The following is a 20,721-nucleotide window of genomic DNA, read 5'->3' on the forward strand; positions in this document are numbered from 1 at the left end:
TTCATTTCATAATTGAAATAAATGGCTAATGATACTTGTTTTCTTCAACAGTTTGGACTAAACTCATCTGACATTACTGAAATTATTTTCATGAGGGAGGGGAGTAGATATGACTCTTTGCAGTGATAGATATTGGTGTACTTGTACTCTTTTACTACACATTGGCAAAGCGTAATTACATATACGTGATGCTTAAAAAATCAAAAATACAAACATTGCAACTACATCATACATAAAAGCTAAAGAAGTAGTGTAATCAGTCACAGTAGACAAACTGAAGTCTTAGACAACACCATATTTTTATCTTCAGCTACACTTACTGCTCTACTGGAATTTTTGAGAGACTATAAGGAAAAAACGGTAACTAGGAAAGCAGTTAGAAAGTAATTAATTAATTACTGAACTACAGAAAAATGCTTTGGTAAACCACACAGAAGATATTAATCTATCAATTTACAGGCCAACAATCTTTCCAACAAACAGCATGTACTGCTTATAAAATACAACAACCTGCATCTTTAAAATTCATTTGTTTCTTAGCATGCTTTTATATGTTTGCATTTCATCTAACACTGCGATTTGAGAAAAGCACGAAGGAAAAAACTACTGAAAAAGCTGAAGGATACAACAGATATATCTTGAAAAAATACACTGTTTTTATTTTAAAACATCGCTTATAGTAATTTTCCTTCTTTTAGATGGAAGTTGATATGTTTAGCTATGTTTTTCTTAGATGTGTAGTGCTGAAGTTGGAAGCTAGACAGACTGATTTCAGAGGTATTATTAATGCTGGCTCACAGAAAATTATGTCGTAAGAAGAGCATTTACAAATCTCAATTCTTCACCCACTATTTCGAGTATTGTTTCATTTGATCCATTACACTCAAAGCAGGTGAACAACAGTCTTCAATTTTATAACTACAAATGAAGAAAGACAACAGTACTAAAACTTGATAGAAGTAATTTACTAGTCTTAAAAAGTACTATATTAATATCAGCACCTATATACATTTATAGTACAAAACTATGAACCTGCTGAGATTTGTACACATCCTTAAATTTATAGCACATGAGTGGACCCAGTGAAGCCCACTACTGGTCCCTAATTTTGGTTTTCCAACAATTTCTTACGTTGGTTCTCATCTCTATGTTTCTTCCGCCTTTTGAATTAACAGAACTTTAGTTCCCAATTCTGAGAACAATTCACAGTGAAAAAATCGCTTCTGGACTCCCCCATTGCATTGTCTACCTGAGCAGGCAAACAGACTCTCTATTTCAAACACAGATAACGTCAGCCAATGAAAATTGTATTCTCTTTGAACATAGAGCAGATAGAACGGTAAGAATTACTGCACATCAGCCTATTTCTTTCACAAATGCAGGCTAACAGGTACCCTCAGTGACAAGTCTCTTATTCCTGAGGTCTTAAAGCTAAAGGGAAGTTTCCATACACTATTACTGATCTCTCTACCACAAAATGAAGATGCCAACATGACCAAGGCCATACGCTCAGGTCTAAGGAGTTCGTGTTCTTTGTGAACGTAATTGCTAAGCTATTTTATTTCCTGCGTCTCAAGAGAGCTTCTATGAGAATCTACCTCCTACACTTTAACTTATGCAATTGGTTGCCTTTGATCAGTCATGAAATTTCAGACGAGATACTGAGACATTCACATTTTGTCTCCAAAAAAGGTTGTAATACTTGTATCAGGAAAAAAAAAATCCATCAGAAATCCTTAAGAGTTAAGTTGAGGTTCTGGCCTGTTCCATAGGAGGAAAACTGAAAATCCAATTTATATTATCTATAGAGAAATCCTTTAATACTAAATAAAGATTCCAATGAAAATTCCAATGTAGTATAAAAAATAGAGTGTATCTGTTTAAAAAAAAAAAAGGGTTTTTTCCCCCCTTCAGAAAGCCACACTCCTTCTGCTTCACCATGATTTCTATGTTTTTTATTTGCAAGCCTGCTACCAAAGAAATAAGTGATATAACATTCAGCCATAATCAGATTTTGTAGGATGAATTTAGAAGAGAAAATGGGATTTGAAAAGAAAAGTAAATATAAATGTGAAGCCAGTGTAAATGAACTCCAGCAGACGCAGTTTTGGTGTGCAGAGCTAATAAAGTCCACTGTACTGCAACAGGTGGGTTAAGAAAAGTCCCGAAGGAGAAAACAGTATCTTGAATCACTACAGCGTGACAAAGAACTGGCTAGTGATAGACTCGAACAACTCCTGGAAATGCCTGATACTTAAGCAATATCAACTCCTTGTTTGAACTTCTCCCAACTTTGACTGTCGTAACCTACACGCTTGCTTATGTGCACCATAAAGGTGAAAGGACCTTTTTTTTCAAATCTGATACTAAGCTTTCCCCTCATGAGATGAGTTGTTCAAACCATGCACAGACTCTTCTGTATTACAGATTCACAATTTTAAGCTTTTATATTTCTGGTAAGAACAGGATTTTTTGATACAGGGTTTCCTAGTGATGCCTTTTATTTTGCCACAAAATTGTTGCATTTACACAGGCTAGAATCCACTGAATTACATTCTATAATAATCACAAGTCTGGCTTCAGGGACAAGTTGGGGTTCTGTCACAATATGGCATTTTACTATGAGAACTAGTGGACTAAATAGCATACATATGTATGTGAGAATTTTCAGATTTATGCCTCATTTCACAGTTCTGGAAAGGTTCAGAAAAATCTTGACAAATGCTAACACCAAAAGCAGGATCTCCTAGTGCTTAAACACCTTGTCCCAAGACTTTCTTTTCTTATTTTAATTGAAAGGAGAATAGCCCTTATTCAGGGCGTTCTACCTCTAGTCATACTTGCTCTCAAAAACGGAATAGACAAATTACAGTAGTGTTGATAGGTCATTATCTGCATAGAGAAAATAAAGCATATGAAAATGATTTCATTCATATTTTGAATAATGGAATAAAGAAAACTAAAATACATACTGCATTTGTAACTTCTATCTCATACAACTTCTGGAAAGTCTCCCGATCAAAGAAAAAAAGCTTCCCACTGCCACCACCTTTCTTAACAGAGGTGCCTGTGACAAGTATTTTATCATCAGGGCTGAAACAGCAATCTGTCCTGCAGAAGAAAATAAACCATCATACTGGATAAGCCAATAATTAATATGTAGGGAACATATTTATAAATCATTCTGTAAAAATAATCCTTTTTATTTGTTAATCATTTTAAGGTAAAGCTCAAAAAAAACTTTTGTCAGATGCCATCTACTACTATAGTTATCAGACATCAGTTAACTTTTACAATTACAGCTGTGCACAGAACATGCAAAACCGACAAAAACAATTATCCTCCCCCCCCGAAAATCCTTTTCTTCTCAAAAGTCTTGTGTACTTTTCAGCATCAGAAACAAACAAAAAAGTATTTTCAAAATCTGGTTAACATCATTCAGTAAGCAAATAAATCCATCATTAAATCTGTTTTCACTAATGATATATATTCTTCAATGCTGCACAGCAGTGTGTTTACATAGTAGCCAAAAACATTTGTCTGTTTACTTTTCCTCCGTCTGTCTATGCTACAAAATACAGTGGTTGTGGCTTCAAGATTGATCTATCCCTGACCTTCCTGCTCAAGATCTTCTTTCAAAAGTATAAATTGTCCTTAGAGTCGGATTTGGCTGTGCTACAGCTATAGAAATGCAGGTAATACAAAAAAATATATATATAAAAAATATAGTACTTCTGCGCTATACAGTAAAACATAATATTTAAGTGCTATACAACTCAGTCACCAGCACTTGATCATAACTTGAACTCACACCTTGCATGTCTACTTTATGCTATGCCAACTTTTCAAATCAGCTCTAATCCTTCTTATTAATCATAGATCAAAAAAGAATAAGGCTCGTATATGTCTCATACACACGTAAGGCAATGAACTGGCCTCCTCCTGAAAAGTTTACAGTCCAATTAGGTTTTAGAGGTATGAGATAAAAAATGGCATATAGCAAACAAAGCTAGCCATGAATTATCATAGAAAATAAGATATATTTGAAAACAGTATTAAGTCCTAAAATAGCTAAGAACAAGGGGTCCCTCTTGCACCGTTCTGGATCTAGTGAGAACTGAGAAGTAGAACTCCCATACGCTCCCTCCTGCTCTGCCCAGCTACTGCTATTTCTACTAGCTGGAATAAATCAGCGTACTTACATTGGAAAGAAGCTAGACAGCCTTTCAGCTGAATTAAGAGGCTTTTTAAATTGTCTAATATCCCATATCTTTAAAGTATCGTCTCCTGTGAAACAAAAGAGACAAAAGTTAGCAATAAAGAGTTAAAGTCAAGAACCTAGACATTTGCAGAAAATTTCCTCCTCTAACTCAGACGTGAAAAGACATAGGAAAAGGAAGAGAACAATAAGGGAAGAAACATTCAAAATGGGGATGGGGGTGGAAGTCATTTGTCCCTAAATGGCTATGAAAGCGCAAGGATGAAACTTTCCAGTTGATGCACAACAGCAGACCAGGAACTTCTCAATAGCTTAACTCCATCACAGCAGTCTTTCCCACTAACAATGACTACCTACATCAGAATCAAATTTCTCAAACACTAACTTATTCGGTGTTTGTCAGGTTTGGTGTTTTATTATTAATAAATGTCAACTTTTTCTAATGATATTAACAGAAATTACAGTGTTACTGTGGATGGATTAGTTAAAAAGTTAAATAAGTTTTATGTAGATGGTTTCTACCTGCCCTGGAAAGACAACTAGCAAGAACGAAAGGCACATGAAGACCTTCTACTTCTTTAGCAGGCAAACAGGAACAAACTACAATCTCAGTATGGAGCGCAGGCCCTGGAATAGGGCAGAATTCCTTGGGAAAGGCAAAGAAGGGAACTAAGTGAACCCACAGTTGCTGTAATGAAATATTTTCACACCCTTCCAGAACACCTTTGACCATAAAAGCTAAAATCAATGTTAGAGTAAGACATTTATAGCAATTTTCATCTGTGTTTGAATATGGCGCAACTCTGTAGGCCAGTAAAAGTCAGGGTGTTTATTCCCTTTTGAAAAGTTATGACGTTAACAAAGAGAGAACAAAAAAGAAAAAGAGATTCTCTCTTATTCTCAGAGAGATCTACATCTCTGCTGACCATCCCTCTGGGATACACATTTCTAGCATGAGACAAGTTACAGAATTTTGAGCCCTAAGGCACCTAGACATCCCTTTGCATTCAAAAGCAGTGCCGCAGTGCTTTCAAGGGTGAAGGGAAGGACTTTCAAGCCACATGTCACTTTAAAAATATCAGGAGATTAATTTTACACAAAAAGTGACACAGTCTTCCTGACTAGGAGGAGAGGTAGGCAAGTGACTGGTAATCCACAGACCTGTTTCCCACTGAAGCACAAACCTAGCAGGGAAGTAATTTTCTTTTGTCTAAAAGTAGTCTGTGGACTTCCAGTCTTTGAGATTAAGAGCTCAAGGGAGGCCTTGGAAATAAAATGTTGAAAAAAAAAAAAAAGAAAAAAAATTGTAACATGTTGTAACAAAAGAAATCAAGGCCAGCAGTACCCTTTACAGGGAAAGCAGTAATGTGTGGCCTCGTACATCATGTATGTTTATATTAAAGACTAGGATAACTCCTTACTACAAAATATTTTTAAGAAGTGGACAACTTAAATAAATGATGTCTAGAGCAGAGTATATTTCTGTTCGTTGGGAAGCTGAAAAACGACAAGAAAGAAAAATGCTGAGTCCCTATTTTGGGAATATCTGTTTTCTTATTGTTTCATAGTAGACTCCATCCCAAGCACTTCAAAGCATTCGGACTTGTAATGTGAACCCTCCCTTTCCCTTCCCACCCCCAACCAAAAAAAACACTTATCGTCTAGATGTTATATCTAAAGCACCAGCACTTTATAATATATGCAAAGGATGCCATTTGGCCGCTCTGCAAATCTCCTGCAGAGGGACAGATCTAAGGCTAGCAGCCAAGGCTGTGCTGTTCCCAGCAGAATGAGCCTTGACATGATCTTCAAGCTGTAGTCCTGCCAGGCTTTAGCACGAGAGATGCAGTCAGACATTTAGATAAAGCTCTCCTGTTAGCAAGAAAGTGTACCAGGTTGGCGTAAAAAAACAGAAAAAGTTAGATAGACTCTAGAAACTGTGGTTGATTTCAAATTAACGCTGTCTTCCACAGTGCAGAAATGGTTTGCAAGTATTTGGAAAGGCAGAAATGCCAGTAGAATGACTTGGCCAATACTGTGAAACTCTATCATGATAATCTTTAAAAAATAATGTAAGATTTGCCCAAATCCATCCCCTAATTGAAATATATTGTGTTCCAAATTAGGCATTCTTGTTCAAATCTAATTTGCATTAGGAATTGAAATCACTGTCTCCAAGAAAACAGACATATTAATATTCCACAACACCAAGGATTTTTTTCAACAGCATCCTTCTATGTTTAGTGCTTCTTTACAAGATGCTGTAGCAGTACTGATCTATTTTTAACCACTTCACACACAGCCAAAATAGTTACTTTTAAACAAAGACACATAAACAAAGTCGGAAGTCATGCAGTTCAGTAAGAAACATTCAAATTAGTCCACTTTTGGATCATTCAGCATTTGTCCTGATGGCAGACTTCTCAAGAAGCTGGCAGAATTTTTTCAATAGCCTTTCAAACAAAATTTCCAACTCTCCTCTTCACCATTTTAATAAGAAGCATACCAATAATCATATTCTGGCCTATTATGATGAGGTCAGACATTGTTATCACAACAGAACTGAACATCGGATTTATCAAGAGGTAAGAATGAGGTACTAGAAAAAACAATCTTTGGTGAGCCAGGATAGGTATTTTGTAAATGGCTTTTAGACAAAATAAGGCCAGCACACTGAGACTACAAGGACTTAATCCAGTTTTTTTCTTTGTGGTAAATACTGACCAGGAAGACAAGTAAATGAATGCAGACGGGCCCAAACGAAGTGAAAGAGCTGCCAAAGTGTTGCCAGAAACTCATAAAGTCCAAAGTCAGCAACAACCTTCAAGGAGCTCCTATTTTAAGAGGAAGTCTTGTGTTGAAAGCAAAGCTGAAGAACAGACACTCACAAAGATCATTGGGGAAAAACAAAGAAATATTAAAAATGAGATTTAAAAAAAAAATACAGCAAAGGAAAGGCATAACACAAGGCTAAACAGAAAGAGCGTACCAGAATACTATGTGTTTAAAAACTCAAGGCCTTTCCGTGAAGGCCTAAACTATACGCAATGAGAGGCACCTGACAAAGCAAGGTATATCCTTCTTGCTATCTGCACTGGTTCAGCAACAGGAGCTGCAACATAAGGACTTCTGCATGAGGTGCACCAAGCCAGGATCACGCTCACCCTGAGCCAAGCGCTAAATGACCTGGCTTGGGGAGGGGATGTCACTAATCAGGAGTTCAGCATTTACACTTGGAACAGCTCTCAGGATCACCTGGTCTCACCAAACTTTATCCATTGGACAGATATACCAGCCTGGCCAAATATTTAAGTATATCCTCCTCTGTATGTATATGGAAATGAAGAATACTAGAACACTGTGAGAAGGCTGTTTGAACTCCAAGTAGTACAAACAGCTGATTATACTCATTAATGCTAATTAATGCCTTTTTAGTGTTTGTTTAAAATGCACCTTGGTTTGAGAAGCAGTTGATTTAAAACCATTGGATTTTTAAGTGCTAATATTTGTATTCACCATAAAGAGCAATATATATTACTTTTCAAAAAATAGGAATTTACTACATATGCTGCCGCACAGTCCCTGAATGTTCAGGACACTGACCTCAAGATGTTTCAACTTTTTAAACTAACTTTAATATTAAAAATTTTCTTTTTCCATGAGAACATTTTTAACAGAGAAATATAGCTAAAATGTTTAAAAAAAAACCAAAAAACAGAAGGATTTCTTCTTCAGCCCTAAAGAAAGCATGTATCTGCTTAAGCTATTTGATAGGTTTAGAGGTGAATAGTTTTCACTGAATTTAGCTATGAACAACTGATTCTCCTATGAAAATTAACTGTTTAAGATGGCACTAAGTCTGCACACTGTTCCTATCAAAGAAAATAAATCAAACAAACGGTTTTGATGAGATTCACAGAATTTAATATGAAGCCATAAATTGATTAAACAACAAAAACTAACTCCATAAATTCTGTACCTACCCAGAGCAAAAAAAAAAAAAAATATGTACAGCAAGACCCCAAGTCCTTACTTACCTCCTCACTGCTGAACAAAGAAAATGTTTCCCAAATATTATCTTCACTGTATTTAGAAAAAATAGCTTTCATAGTCACAAGTGTTTAAAAATATCACTTTCTTAAGTTTCTGTCAAGTTACTACCTAATACCCAACAAGAATAAGACTGGGAACTCTCATAAGCAGCTCCTGAGCTTTTCATTTTCCCTTGTGCTTGCAGCTGAGCCCTGCCTCATCTCTCTCATATGCAACACAGAATCTACATCAGATGCAGGAGAGTTAAGAAGGCTTTCAGCAAAAGTCCCCATTCCCCAAACAACTATTCTCCCTTTGATCCTCAGCACTTGGCAGGTGTGTTAATCTATGAATGCTGGATCCACATCTGCTTTTATTGGTACAGATCCAAAGCAATACTCATATTAGAGCACTAACCAAAAAAGACAAAATAAGGTATGAATCCTCCTCATTCTTTAGCACAGGATACACACAGATTTTTCAAATGCAATCCAATATGCTAGACAAGGGTAGCATTTTTTTAACCACACTGAGGGGCCAAATTTCTGTACAGTCTTCTGTTCTGCAAACAATCAATCAAGATTTTACATAGCTTAAAAATGTGGTAGTGAGACTGTAAGTAACTTAAAGTCCGTTCAACACGACCGAAAATCTGGAGACAGTTAAGAGGAGGAAGAGCTCGCAAGAAAAAGTGCCACATGCGATTAAAATAAGCAAAGGGCATTTATGTGATCTACATTCACAAACTTATACATGAGAGAATTTATAGAAATGGAGGATTCAAGACAGCACTACTGAATATCCCTCACATTAGAGGGGTTTTTTTTGCTTTCTTTTTGTTGCTTATATTTAAAGAGACACAGAGATTTCTCTTTAATCATACAAGGTATGTCTGCGTGGATTTTCTGGAGGCAACACCACTGGCAGACAGGCATTTCATTTTACTTAGCCCAGAACAGAAACATAGACGGTTCACCTACTTTCCAAAGAGGAGAAGATTCTCACCTAACAAGTGTTCAGTTCAGTAAGGACCAGCAAGGTTGAGGGTATTTACCTCAACCGCTTAGGTAGGGCCCACTCATCTGGCTCTGGATCCAGGAGCCTGAAGAGCAGTTAACAATCCAAGTGCCTAGTGAGCCTAGGCCTGTCAAGGGCAAGGAGACCATCCTCCTCATCTGAAAGATGTGATCTGGGGAACGTTAACGTTTAGGATCTTAGAAACAAGGCAGCAATACAAGGAACGCCGGCAGAAGGTGTCCGAAAGGAGACGCATCGGTCCGTGAAAGCCACCAATGTCACTATTCCACAGGGACAGGGTGAGGGGAAGGATGCAAACAACCGTAGGCTGCAGCCAGCCACTCAGAGGCACTGCCCCTGCTTCAGAGAGTTTGCAGTCTACGAATACTTCTACTGTGGAATTTTGTAGATGTAATCTCATTCTGTCCACGCACCAAACTGACCAGATGTCACGTACATATGTTAGGCACAATACTGAGCCTGCATCAACATATACTGCCTCTCACTAGGCCTGCTTATTTGGCCTTGGGGCCATGCTAATGCATATACACAGCTTCTGGTTACAGCTGGTTTCCTTCCAGACAGCTTGGATTGTATGCTTACACCTGCCTGCAAAATACGGTAGACAAACCTCTAGATTAAAAGTTATCTTGAGCACAAATCATCCTACTCAATACATGCAGTGTGAATGAGTCTTCAAACAGGTCTTTGTCCTCTCAAAACTTTTACTGTTCTCTAAGACAAAAAAAAAAAAAAGCAAAAAGTTTTATCTAAACTTAATAAAACAAGCGGTTTCTTTTCCTGTCCTGTGGATATGCCAATTTTTTTTTTCCTTTCTAGTATGTTTTGGCCACTCTCATCAAATCATTCCCTGATAGTGCTTATAATATAAATTAAATAAAAATTCCAGTTAGAACAGAAAAGTGCATTGCATAAGGAAGCAGCCTGAAGAATTAATAACTCCAGAACAGAGATACTCGTACTGAGAGACAATAACCTTCTAAGAACTAAAGAACTAAATAGCGAAATTTCTCTTATATTATTTTTAATGAAGCTAATAATTTCCTTTATGGTGGATTACTAATACTAGACAAGAAAACAGATCAAGAACTGTATAAAATAAACAGCACAGGTCTCTTAAAATATTTCCTGACTGCTGTAAAAATGCCCTTTCACCAGCACAGTATTTTATGGAGTATCATAACAGAAGATGTAATTTGTGAAACATTTCAGGTTTAAGTCACTAATAAGTTATTTCACTATCTTACCACCACCAAGAACAAGTACATTTAGTGATGCTATGATTTAAACAGTTTGTTTACTGAACCATTTACTTTAGTAAAAGTTAAGATCTTTTCGCATTCAACACATCAAAGAGTTCTTTCAATCACCTACCTCCCCGGCTGGCAAGGGCGGTACCATCGTAGGAAAATGTCAGGCATGAAGTGTCAGTGCCAGGGGCATGGGCTTGTCTGCAGTGGAACTTTGTATGTACCTGTTTGTCAAACAAACAAAACATTAAAAAGTTTGCTTACTTCAAGACTGGCTAAACGTTTCTTGATAGCATTTTGTGCACTTTGCGGCTATTCCTAAATTTAAGAAGAACCTGCATTTTTATTGTTAACAGGGAGAGAAGCTAAATATTTCTATAGCCTTTTAAAAATATCATGTATGCTTCATAATAGGCTTTCATACTAAGAAGAGTTTGAACGCAAAATCTAACTTTTTCCTCAATCCAATTATACAGTCCACATTCACATAGCATCAGCACCCTTGAATACTCCTACTAGTACTGAATAAAAGTAGTTATGCCTGGTTAAGATAAAAATACATCTTAAGACAGGTCTCATCACCCCTCTAAATAGACTTATAGTTTAAAAATGCCAAAATACATTATACATACTTTGGAGAGGATTTGAAAGAAGGATTGGAAGAATTTACTTTTGGTATATTTCAACCTTGCCAAAATTCTTGGCTTATAGATTTAGAACAAAGCTCAGAGATTCTGAGGTTTGTGTTCCATTTAGCTGCAGTAAAACTCAAGCTTGGGAATGCTGTATGTTCTTTTATTTTTAATGATATTCCCCTGGTAATCCTAAAGACAGACAGAAATTACTCTCAGATTAGAATCCTGTTCTTGTGTAGAGCTTTTATGTCTTAAGTCACATTTGAGTCAAATTCCCCCCAAAACTCTTCTACTAAATGTACAGAAACATCCTATGAAATCTCATACTAAATCCCAGCATTTTTGCAAAATACAGCTTTCCTGCTTCCTAGTCAAAATCAAAGGTCTTGACAAAGATACCAAGATGCTTTTCATGCACATACGTTCTTGTTAATTTAACCATTCTTCACTTTCACTGATCAATTATATCATTTTATTTTGTTATCACTAATGGAGACATCACAAAATACTTAAAAATCAGCAACATGCTCAGTGCCCGCCTAACGCTTCCACCTCTTGCAAACATCAGCCAAGATGGCCAGGCAACGTTCAAGAAGGAGGGCCTCCCTTGAAAATTCAGCTAAATTAGATCAAAATATAAGATTAGAAAATGAAAGGCAAGTGTACTCAACAAAGACTCCTGCAAAACTCCTGAGAAGCCCATCCTGCGTCTTCAAATCCCGTAACTTGCATTTATAACCAAACCGCGTTTGTACAAGAGCAAACGATCACATTCCATGACAGGGACAGGGAAGCCCAGCAAGACTGACAGCTGGCAAAAGGGGCGCCTTTTGTAAAGGTGTAAAAGAGGCAGGAGTCTGGTTTGACTGGACAGAAAAAAAGTGAAACCAATGGCAGGGCAAGATCAGATCGTTGCTAAGAGTCTAGGGAAACTGATGGAGAAAGGAAACAGTGCCATGTTTCAGAGAAAGCACAAAAGAGAACAGACGTGACAAGAACCTACAGGACAGGGCTGGAGCACCGTAAAGTGAAATTTGAATTAACTGTGTTAAACAGGCACAAAGAGTATTTCAGCATATGGGGAGATTCTGAGATTGGATAAGGAGCCCAGAGAAGTGGGGATAAAGCAAGTGACCTGGAGAGGATAAACTGGAACCACATGGGCATCCAGGACTGAAGAGGGAATGGGGTCTAAGAGGAAGGAAGAGATGAGGAAGAATCAAACTGGAAAGAGAGACAGGAGGGACTATGGAAGAAGGGAGAACAGAGGGAAATAAAGGAATTTGAGATAGATTGCGTTCTTTTTACCCACCTAGGAAATCACGCATCTCATTTAACCCTCTTTTCCTAAGACTGATTAATGTAGTTGCAAAATCAAGCATTCAAGAACTAAACATTGCCTGAGCCTGTAAAATGGAGATTAAAACACGCCATTCCTCTCATAGAGGGGAGGAAGACAAATTAATTAAAGTCCGTTATTTACCGTAGTGATGAGCAAAACAGAAAAACTATATAGAAAAGCATACATTTTGGAGAAGAGTTTGAACAGCGTGCAGTAAGTCAGATCTAGAATCACACATTGAACAGTAAAAGGACAAATTACTGAACAACTACTCACACAGTGAATACTACCCAATTTATATATTAAAAGAGAAATAGTTCTTCCGGAAAAAAAAGTAGGATGTGTTCAAATAATGCAAACGCACAGAAAGACTGAGTTAAGCTTGAGTTAACCTCAGCTATTGCTTCTCCTAATTTTTCCCCATGCATCTCACTGAGGCTCTTTTAATGGGCTATTTTGTATGCAAAAGACCCAAGCTACTAAAGTAATTGATTTTGATTACCCATCCAAATATCTGTTCTAAATTTGCTCCAAAATCTAGAGAATCTGTGTGTTATGATATTTCAATAACGATCGTAAACTTATTTTGGTGGGCAGATTTAGTCAGGTCACATAAGACATTCATTCCACAAATGACTATACAACAAACAAAAGAGGATGTAAAGCATTTAAGTTAAAAAAAAAAAAAGTTTCAATAGGGAGGGAAAATGTAATAACCTAGATTTATCCATATTACTTGCGTTGAGACCAAGTTTCGAAATGACTGTCACTTCCATCCATTTATGCATATACTGGAGAAATTCTAAGAACAGACTGCAATTTAGAACTGTAAGTCTGTGTTGGGGTGCTGTTTTTAAATACTAAGAGACATATTTTGCACATCCAATTACACAAAACTTCCCAAATATGTGATTACATACAGAGGATAAACTGTGAATTAGTTATCAGAAAATAAGTATTCTGTAATATTTGTTATACACTAAGAAGTAATTAAAATGATGTATTTTCTGTTTATCAAATACCATGGATGCATACAGAAATATCATAAACAGTTAATGATGACACCTAAAAAACTGACAGAAGGATCAAAATATGATATTTAGCTATTTCAAATGAATTGGAAAACGTTAGTTTGGAGTCCACAACGCTTGTCCACTCAACACTCTTACACTCTCCCCAACAATGTCACAGCAACATACATCTGCTAAAATAATGACTTTCTTCATTTTGCTACCCAAGCGACCGCAAGTTTTTTTTCTTTCATTTCACTCAGTGTCAATTTGAAATCCCCTCTTTTTTCTTTTGTTTTCTATGCAAAGTAAAAGAAGGAAATTACTTAAGGAAATGTCCAGCCAAAGATTTTTCTTTGATGTCTTACTACTTAAAAAATACAGTAAACCCCACGTTTTCAAGAGTTTTGTTTCTCCTTACCTCCCTTTCTCTGGTAAAAAAGTATAGATTATATTTAGCATGAATTTATGATTTCATCTGATCAAACCTAAACTGCATCTCTCAGGAAATAAAACAGCTCACCTGAAAAATGTCACCCACTTTTCAATGAAGCGTCTACGCTTCTACCAACTCTTACCCTTTTTCAGCTGTCCCATATGAAAAGAGAAATAGCAACATACAGATGTCCAAGACTCAGATATTATTTGTCCCTTCATCACAAAAAAGAAAGCAGTAGAACAAATACAGTCCACATCTATCCAGCTTAGATGTTTTAGAAATTCATGTAAATTAAGACACTTCCAAAAGGCACCATAAGACTGCAATTCTGTTTGACTTTAAAAATAAATTTACTCAGTTTACCAGTGAGAAGGTTGTTTTCCTAACTTTGAGCTCTGCAAGCTTGCCCTCCATATATTATTCTGCAAAGGAATATAACCCTGAATTGTAACACTAAATCAAATATTGTAAAATGATTGAAGGTTGAACAAGAAGTTTTTACATACACTGGCAAACGTTTGGTGCAGTTTTCAAAGAAAATAATGTGTTTGGCCTCTGGCCTCTTAACATATTTAACTGATGTCTAATCTTGCTAACAAATCATTGGCAAAAAAAAAAAGTTATCAGAACGTTTCTTGCTGGAAATACATGAAACAGAAGAACCAATATACACGTTTCAGAAGTTTGAGTCAGGGAGGGAGGGAAGGAGGGAGGGAGAGAGCATCGAATCACTAGATGGAGATATAAAGATAAATTAGGATAAAGTGTACCTACATTTCATCTCTTATCCCACTTCTTTCATTGCAGAGGTGCCCACTACTATGGAGCACTATTAATGGGCCATGCAAAATTTGGCAAGCTCAACAATCCTTAATAATTTTTAAACATTTAGCTATTTCAGCAAATTCTATAACAACACCTTGTCTTTTGCAGCTTGTTTGAAAGCATTCTAGCAAGTAACTCCATCAATGTAAACACTTTCTAGCTTTGTATTAGCACATTATTTTTATTAAGCAACTACAGCTGACTGGACTTGTGGGCAACATGAAATGACAGACAGAAAACATGAAGCACATGTGAGAAAAGAGGCAGTTTCAAGATGCATCAAAACCACTGGGATAACAGAAGAATGTGAGAGTTTGCAATATTGTCACAGTCTTCATGGAAAGAACGAGAACCAGGAGATAAAAGGAAGCCAGAGAAAGGATTAAGAAAAAGTAAGCTGTATGATTGGAGCATCATTAATGCATAACCTTTGCACAAAGTCTCAGTGGATTGAAGCAGAGCTATATGGGAAGTGAACAAGACAGCAGCCGCATGAAGAGTTTATCACAATTTAATGACCTACATCAGAGCCACATGGTTAGAAGTCTACATCGCACAAGCTGTTCTCGTTCTCCAGTATCCTAAATAAGACACGTTCAATGAAAATCAGAAGACAGATCCAGTCGGTTTGCTAACCTCCAAGATCTAAGCCACCTCCATGAGAAACACAATACATTTAACTAATGAAACTTCCGAACTTTCTATATTGTTTCAGGGATACAATGTTTCATAGTAACCTGACACTTTTTCTAATGCTTTTTCTTCCTTCCTCCCCTTTTGTTTAATGAGACAGCTATGTCCCAGCCAAGCCATTCTTCTTCCTTCTTGTCATTTACATCCTGAAGATATTTTTAAAAGAAGAGGCAGTATATAAAGGTAGCAGTAGGGAAAGCGAAATCAGTAAAACAGTGACAAAGCCTCTGCTATATCCATCTTTCTGTTTTATAAATACACAACAAAATTTACTCATTTATTAATGTTTATTTTATTCCACTAAATGCCATCTGCACACACAATCAACTATGCAACTATAGCCATCTATAGTAAAAGGAGCTTTATTCACCTATAGTAAAAGGAGCTTTATTCACTAGTAAGTGTGCCAGAAGTGACACAGTCTATTCAAGCTTATTTGCAAGCTTTATTTGCTAACTTGACACCCTCTCTTTCACAATGTGCCCTAGGTGACTGTTTTTGAGCAGGGGGGTTGGACTGGATGATCTCCAGAGGTCCTTTCCAACCTCAACCATTCTGTGATTCTGTGATTCTTTCAGCACAAGAAAGGTGTTTTCTGAACAGGGAAGGTCATTTCAAGAGATGCCTCCCATGCTCGCTTCCCTCTCTTCCACATCCAGGAGAGTTTCCAACTCAAGTACTTATACTGATCGCAAATGTGAGGCAGAAGGGCAGGACTAGCCAGGTGGAGCTACCATAAAGGCAAGTCCCAAACTATATGTGGCTTTTGAGATTAAAATAATCAATTTCACTGAAGTAAGATGGTCTCAGCAAAATAACCTAGTTGACATTGACTACATTCACTGTCAAAATTATAATAAACATAAAAGCATTCAAAGACAACGTATTATCATAGCCCATTATCAAGGTGACAAAGGCATGAGCTAAAGCTGCAAGAAAAAAAAAAAATTCACAGAAACCTCCTTGCTAGTCACAACCGAGAAAAGTAATCAGGGTTCGTGTTGAAGGTGCTCACATCAGTAACAGCCAGCAGTTACAAAGAGCTGTGATCTCAACTGACAAGAAAGAAACATTCCCAAAGAGTTATACTTTCCAAATTTCTATTTCCCCATTCAGTTACCTCTAATGAGCCAAGCATACTCACTTTGCTCTCAGCCATCACTCAGAGAAGAGATTTAACTGTACTCTCTGGATTTAGTATATCACTTCTGAATTATCTAGTCAATCTTTGCCAGCTGAATTCAGGAATTAATAATTTCTTCCCTGAGTAGCTACTTACAGACCATTGTCAGTTGCTTTTATTAAGTCTCTTTAAATGCGTTCTCTGGGCTTTCAATTTAGTTTACAGCTCTTCAGTACTCTACCGCTTCAATGCTCTATCACCACGGTGTACAAATTGGTGCTATTTAAGTAACAGTCATTAACTTGTGAAATTGGAGGGTTCAGTGTTTATGTTGTTATACTGCTTTATGATTTGCTCCCCTTTGCGATTTTCTATCTCCGTTACATTTTCATGTATCATTAGCAGACCTTAAACACTCCTTCATTTCTCTAAATCCTAATTAATCCATGATGAATATGGTAACCTAACTTTATTTGCCATAATCTGGACATCTGACTGGCCATTGTATTTAACTGTCCTATATGTTTATCATATTCTCATCTGTTGCAACTAGGGTCATTTTCCGGGGAGGGTTGATATTCTGGCGGGAGGCAGGTCCTTGGGCAGGTCCTGTTTAGCTCATACACTCCATTATGGTTCAATACCTTCCAATAATCTTTAACATATATTTCATATAGAAGTGTTGCTAGTTATTTACTGTGAACGAACAGACAAGACGCTTAGCTTTTTCTTAATATTCTGCTGCTGTTCCGGAGCAGAAACAAATAATTGTATTGCAATGAAAAACCTAAGTAACCAGAAAAATAATTTAGAAAAGGTAAACAGCTCTATACCTGTTTTTAACGCCTATAAAATCATCAGTCCTCTATTATAAATCATGCATTACATTATGGAACTATTGACCGAAAAAAACCCACAAGAGTGAAATGCTTAATCTGAAAACATCAGGCTGGTACAGAAAACAACATTCTTAGATGGGCCATATAGCAGTGCAGTCAACCACAGCGAAAAATGAATTAGCATTTTCTTAATTGAAATTGATATAAAAAGCTGATTTCCATAAAATCAAAAGACTTTTCTAATATTTACACAGAAGACAACAAGGCAAGACACCCAAAACATTTGACCATATGTGGCTTTAGATAAAACAAGGAAGGCTGACTCGCCCTAAAGAAGTCTCTGAACCAGTACAGGGTGATGAGAAAGTCCTTTCTAACTGGCCTTGCTTTCTGCACCATCTACAGCTGTCAATTTTTAAGAATATTGTTTACCACGGTAGATAGTTTCTTATGGCTTCTTAACAGCATTGCTAAATATTTGCCTAATGGTTTAAAAATGAAACCCCAACTGAATGTTTGGCTGCATTGTCAAACTTTGCATTTGAGAAAATAATCTATCTTGGCCACAAAAAACGATAAATATTGCTAATAAAAATAGTCTTTGGAAACTATTCAGTTGGCTTCCTTTGAGGATTTTTATACTGCATGTGAAAAACGTATGATCATGTAAAGGAAATGTTCTTTGTATCTTTTCATAATTTATCTAACCTATCTCATCCTCACCTAGTGAATTTATGGTTTTGCTCCCTTTTTATATCGTAAATAGGGCTTCTGTAAACCAAAAAATACCCTCTTGCCTTTCATCATCTTCAAACAGACTTGCCCAGCTGTCACAGGTTCTTCTGCTTTCTCAGAAAAGAACCAAATCTGAGCAATTATTTCTTCCATAGAATTCCATTAATAACGTACACTTGAAAGATATAATCATAATACAACACCACTGTACGTCCACAGATCTCTGCGAACTCATCTATGCAAACAGAGCATTTCCCAAACCACTAGAGTTTCATTATTTAAAAGCAGCCTTTTCTCTATTTGCAATAAACAAATAGCACAAGAAAATATAAAGTGGCTACAGAGTCGTCTGTATAATGCAACTGCCCTAAGTTATTCCCACCATAATTCAACATAATTTCTCACGTTCATCCAGTCTTCAGTGTTCCCTAAGTTTAAGATCATTTTAGTAATCCTAAAGAGGCACTGTGTGAATAAAGTGAAACTTGAGTGAACATATATGGAAATCCACATTAAGCTAATCTTTCTGGTTCAGTAACACTTGAGCCAAAGCTGGTGTAGTTTGCAGTGAGTTGTCAGAGGTAGCTGCACAATAAATTAATGCACATTCTTTTTGAAAAAGTAACTAAAACATATGTATATTCCAACATGAGGGATGCATTTCTCTAAGAAATGAACAATCATGTTCACTTTTACTATTTCTTGTAACATACAGACAGTGTGTAGGTTTGGTTGCTATTGTGAACTATTGTGTGTTCTACTATTTGATTTTTCCCATAAAAATGCACCACAAACCATTCTGCCATATTTCCAATGCACGTTAATTAAAAGAACACAGATTTAAAAAATGTGCATGCAGTTTTACTTTTCGGTTGGAAAGGGGAAGGAGGAGACATGTAATAGTTAAAAAGGGAAATTGTTATTTTGCAATATGAAATATTTCAGTGACAAAATAAGCATTCTTAACTCAGAGCCTAAGTGGTTTATAAATAATGCTGTGTAAGACTGCTGAGATTACTAGATCAATATACTTATTACTGAATTTCTAGGGCCCTACTCATCTGAAATAAAAAAGAAAAGTACCTAAAAACCAAAAAATTCCATCATCTTTCAGCAAACTAAACTGTTAGGAGAAGGGGTTGTTTCTGAGGAGTTAAAAGAAACTTTTTTTCTTCTTCTGTTACAGGTCAGTGGGGAATGAGGGTGTGGAGAGGGTTAAACAAAGGTATGTTGGCTCCAATCTGGAAGATTCAGAATTGCTAAGCGCCCTCAATTTCAATTACTTTTAACTCAGCATTTTACCTGACAAACTCAGCAACTTCTGGGTTAAGCCCCAGAGGTATGTATGAGTAAAATGTAAAAGTAAGAATCTAGCTGAGCTATATGGTTGTTAAAACAAAAGAAAGGAGAGAGAGAGAGAGAGAGAGAGAGAAATGCAACTCACGCAATCTTTTTTTTTTTTTAAGCACGATTCCTGACAGTTTCACAATCATTTCTATGATGTTGCTTGTTTTCTTATATTAATCTTACATAATTCACTAACTACATAAGCAAAGATTAAAAACTATATGTTTATAAGCAAAAAAAAAAAAAAACCGAAATAGTTTCAAAAATTATCTTCTGGAAGTAGTTTTCCTAACTAAATACAGTGTTACATAGAGAAAAATTATGAATTCCCATTAATCTTCAGAATTTCTGAATCCAAAATTATAGATAATAAATTTACTGGTTTCACAACATATTACAATGTTAATCACTCAAATGTTTCTGTATGTACAACACACAGTGGTGAAAGTTCTTTTGACAAAATGTGGTTTTGTCAAAGAGCATTAAGCTCAGAAACAACATATTGTCTTAAATAACTCTGGCAGTTTGAGTTTTGTGGCAGTATCAACTTCAACCTAACAAAACTTAAAATCTTTCAGGATTAAAGGTACCTTGTAAAATAAGTTAGCTTTAAAGCCAAGATTTCACTGCTTCTCCAAGATGATGCTCTGGCGTATTACAATTTGATTTCTCACGCTCAGTACAGAAATGACTTGAAAATGAGCGTTTCAATTTTAAAATCATTTCTTAAAAGACACACCTGTATATTTTTATATCTACGTGGCCAAATGCCCTGTCACGCAAAAATTCCCAGCTAGCTTATGGAGCAGCAATCAAGTACCGAAGCATTAGGTGGAATGAAAAAACCTTTTGGAAGAATGCAGCTTACTGTTTTACAGTAGCATTCATGACTGTATTTGAATCATGGGTAGCTTTTTATGTTTCACCTTTTAATAGATATTAAAAAAAGATTAGTGTTTGAATACATCACAATAGATCGTTCTTTAGTTTGGAATAACATGCTTAAGTCTTCTCTCGTCTCATTTCATATGCATAATCTGATTATTAAAACTATGGTAATGCCATAGTTTTGTCTCTTTGAAGTACAGAACCCTTACAAGATTTTTTCCTTCTGCAATTAGCCTCCTCCTCTACTGTTAATGTTGCTTCAAAACCCTCTTTTCTATTTTCTTCCTACTTCCATTTCTCTTGTGA

The 20,721-nt window shown here is 36.3% G+C and overlaps 1 protein-coding gene across 2 annotated transcripts in view; it reads right to left on the minus strand.

The window, feature by feature from the left end:
• Positions 1-20,721, minus strand: part of LOC104147827 (WD repeat-containing protein 70) — a 146,991-nt gene that overhangs the window by 31,246 nt on the left and 95,024 nt on the right. For both annotated transcript variants that reach the window (XM_068924694.1, XM_068924693.1), the window contains exons 11-13: positions 10,664-10,763; positions 4,203-4,287; positions 2,973-3,111 (exon numbers count right to left, since the gene is read on the minus strand). In XM_068924694.1, coding sequence (XP_068780795.1) covers positions 2,973-3,111; positions 4,203-4,287; positions 10,664-10,763 — 324 coding nt within the window. The remainder of the gene's footprint in view (positions 1-2,972; positions 3,112-4,202; positions 4,288-10,663; positions 10,764-20,721) is intronic.

This window comes from Struthio camelus, chromosome W (genome assembly GCF_040807025.1).
Source record: "Struthio camelus isolate bStrCam1 chromosome W, bStrCam1.hap1, whole genome shotgun sequence".
NCBI lineage: Eukaryota > Metazoa > Chordata > Aves > Struthioniformes > Struthionidae > Struthio > Struthio camelus.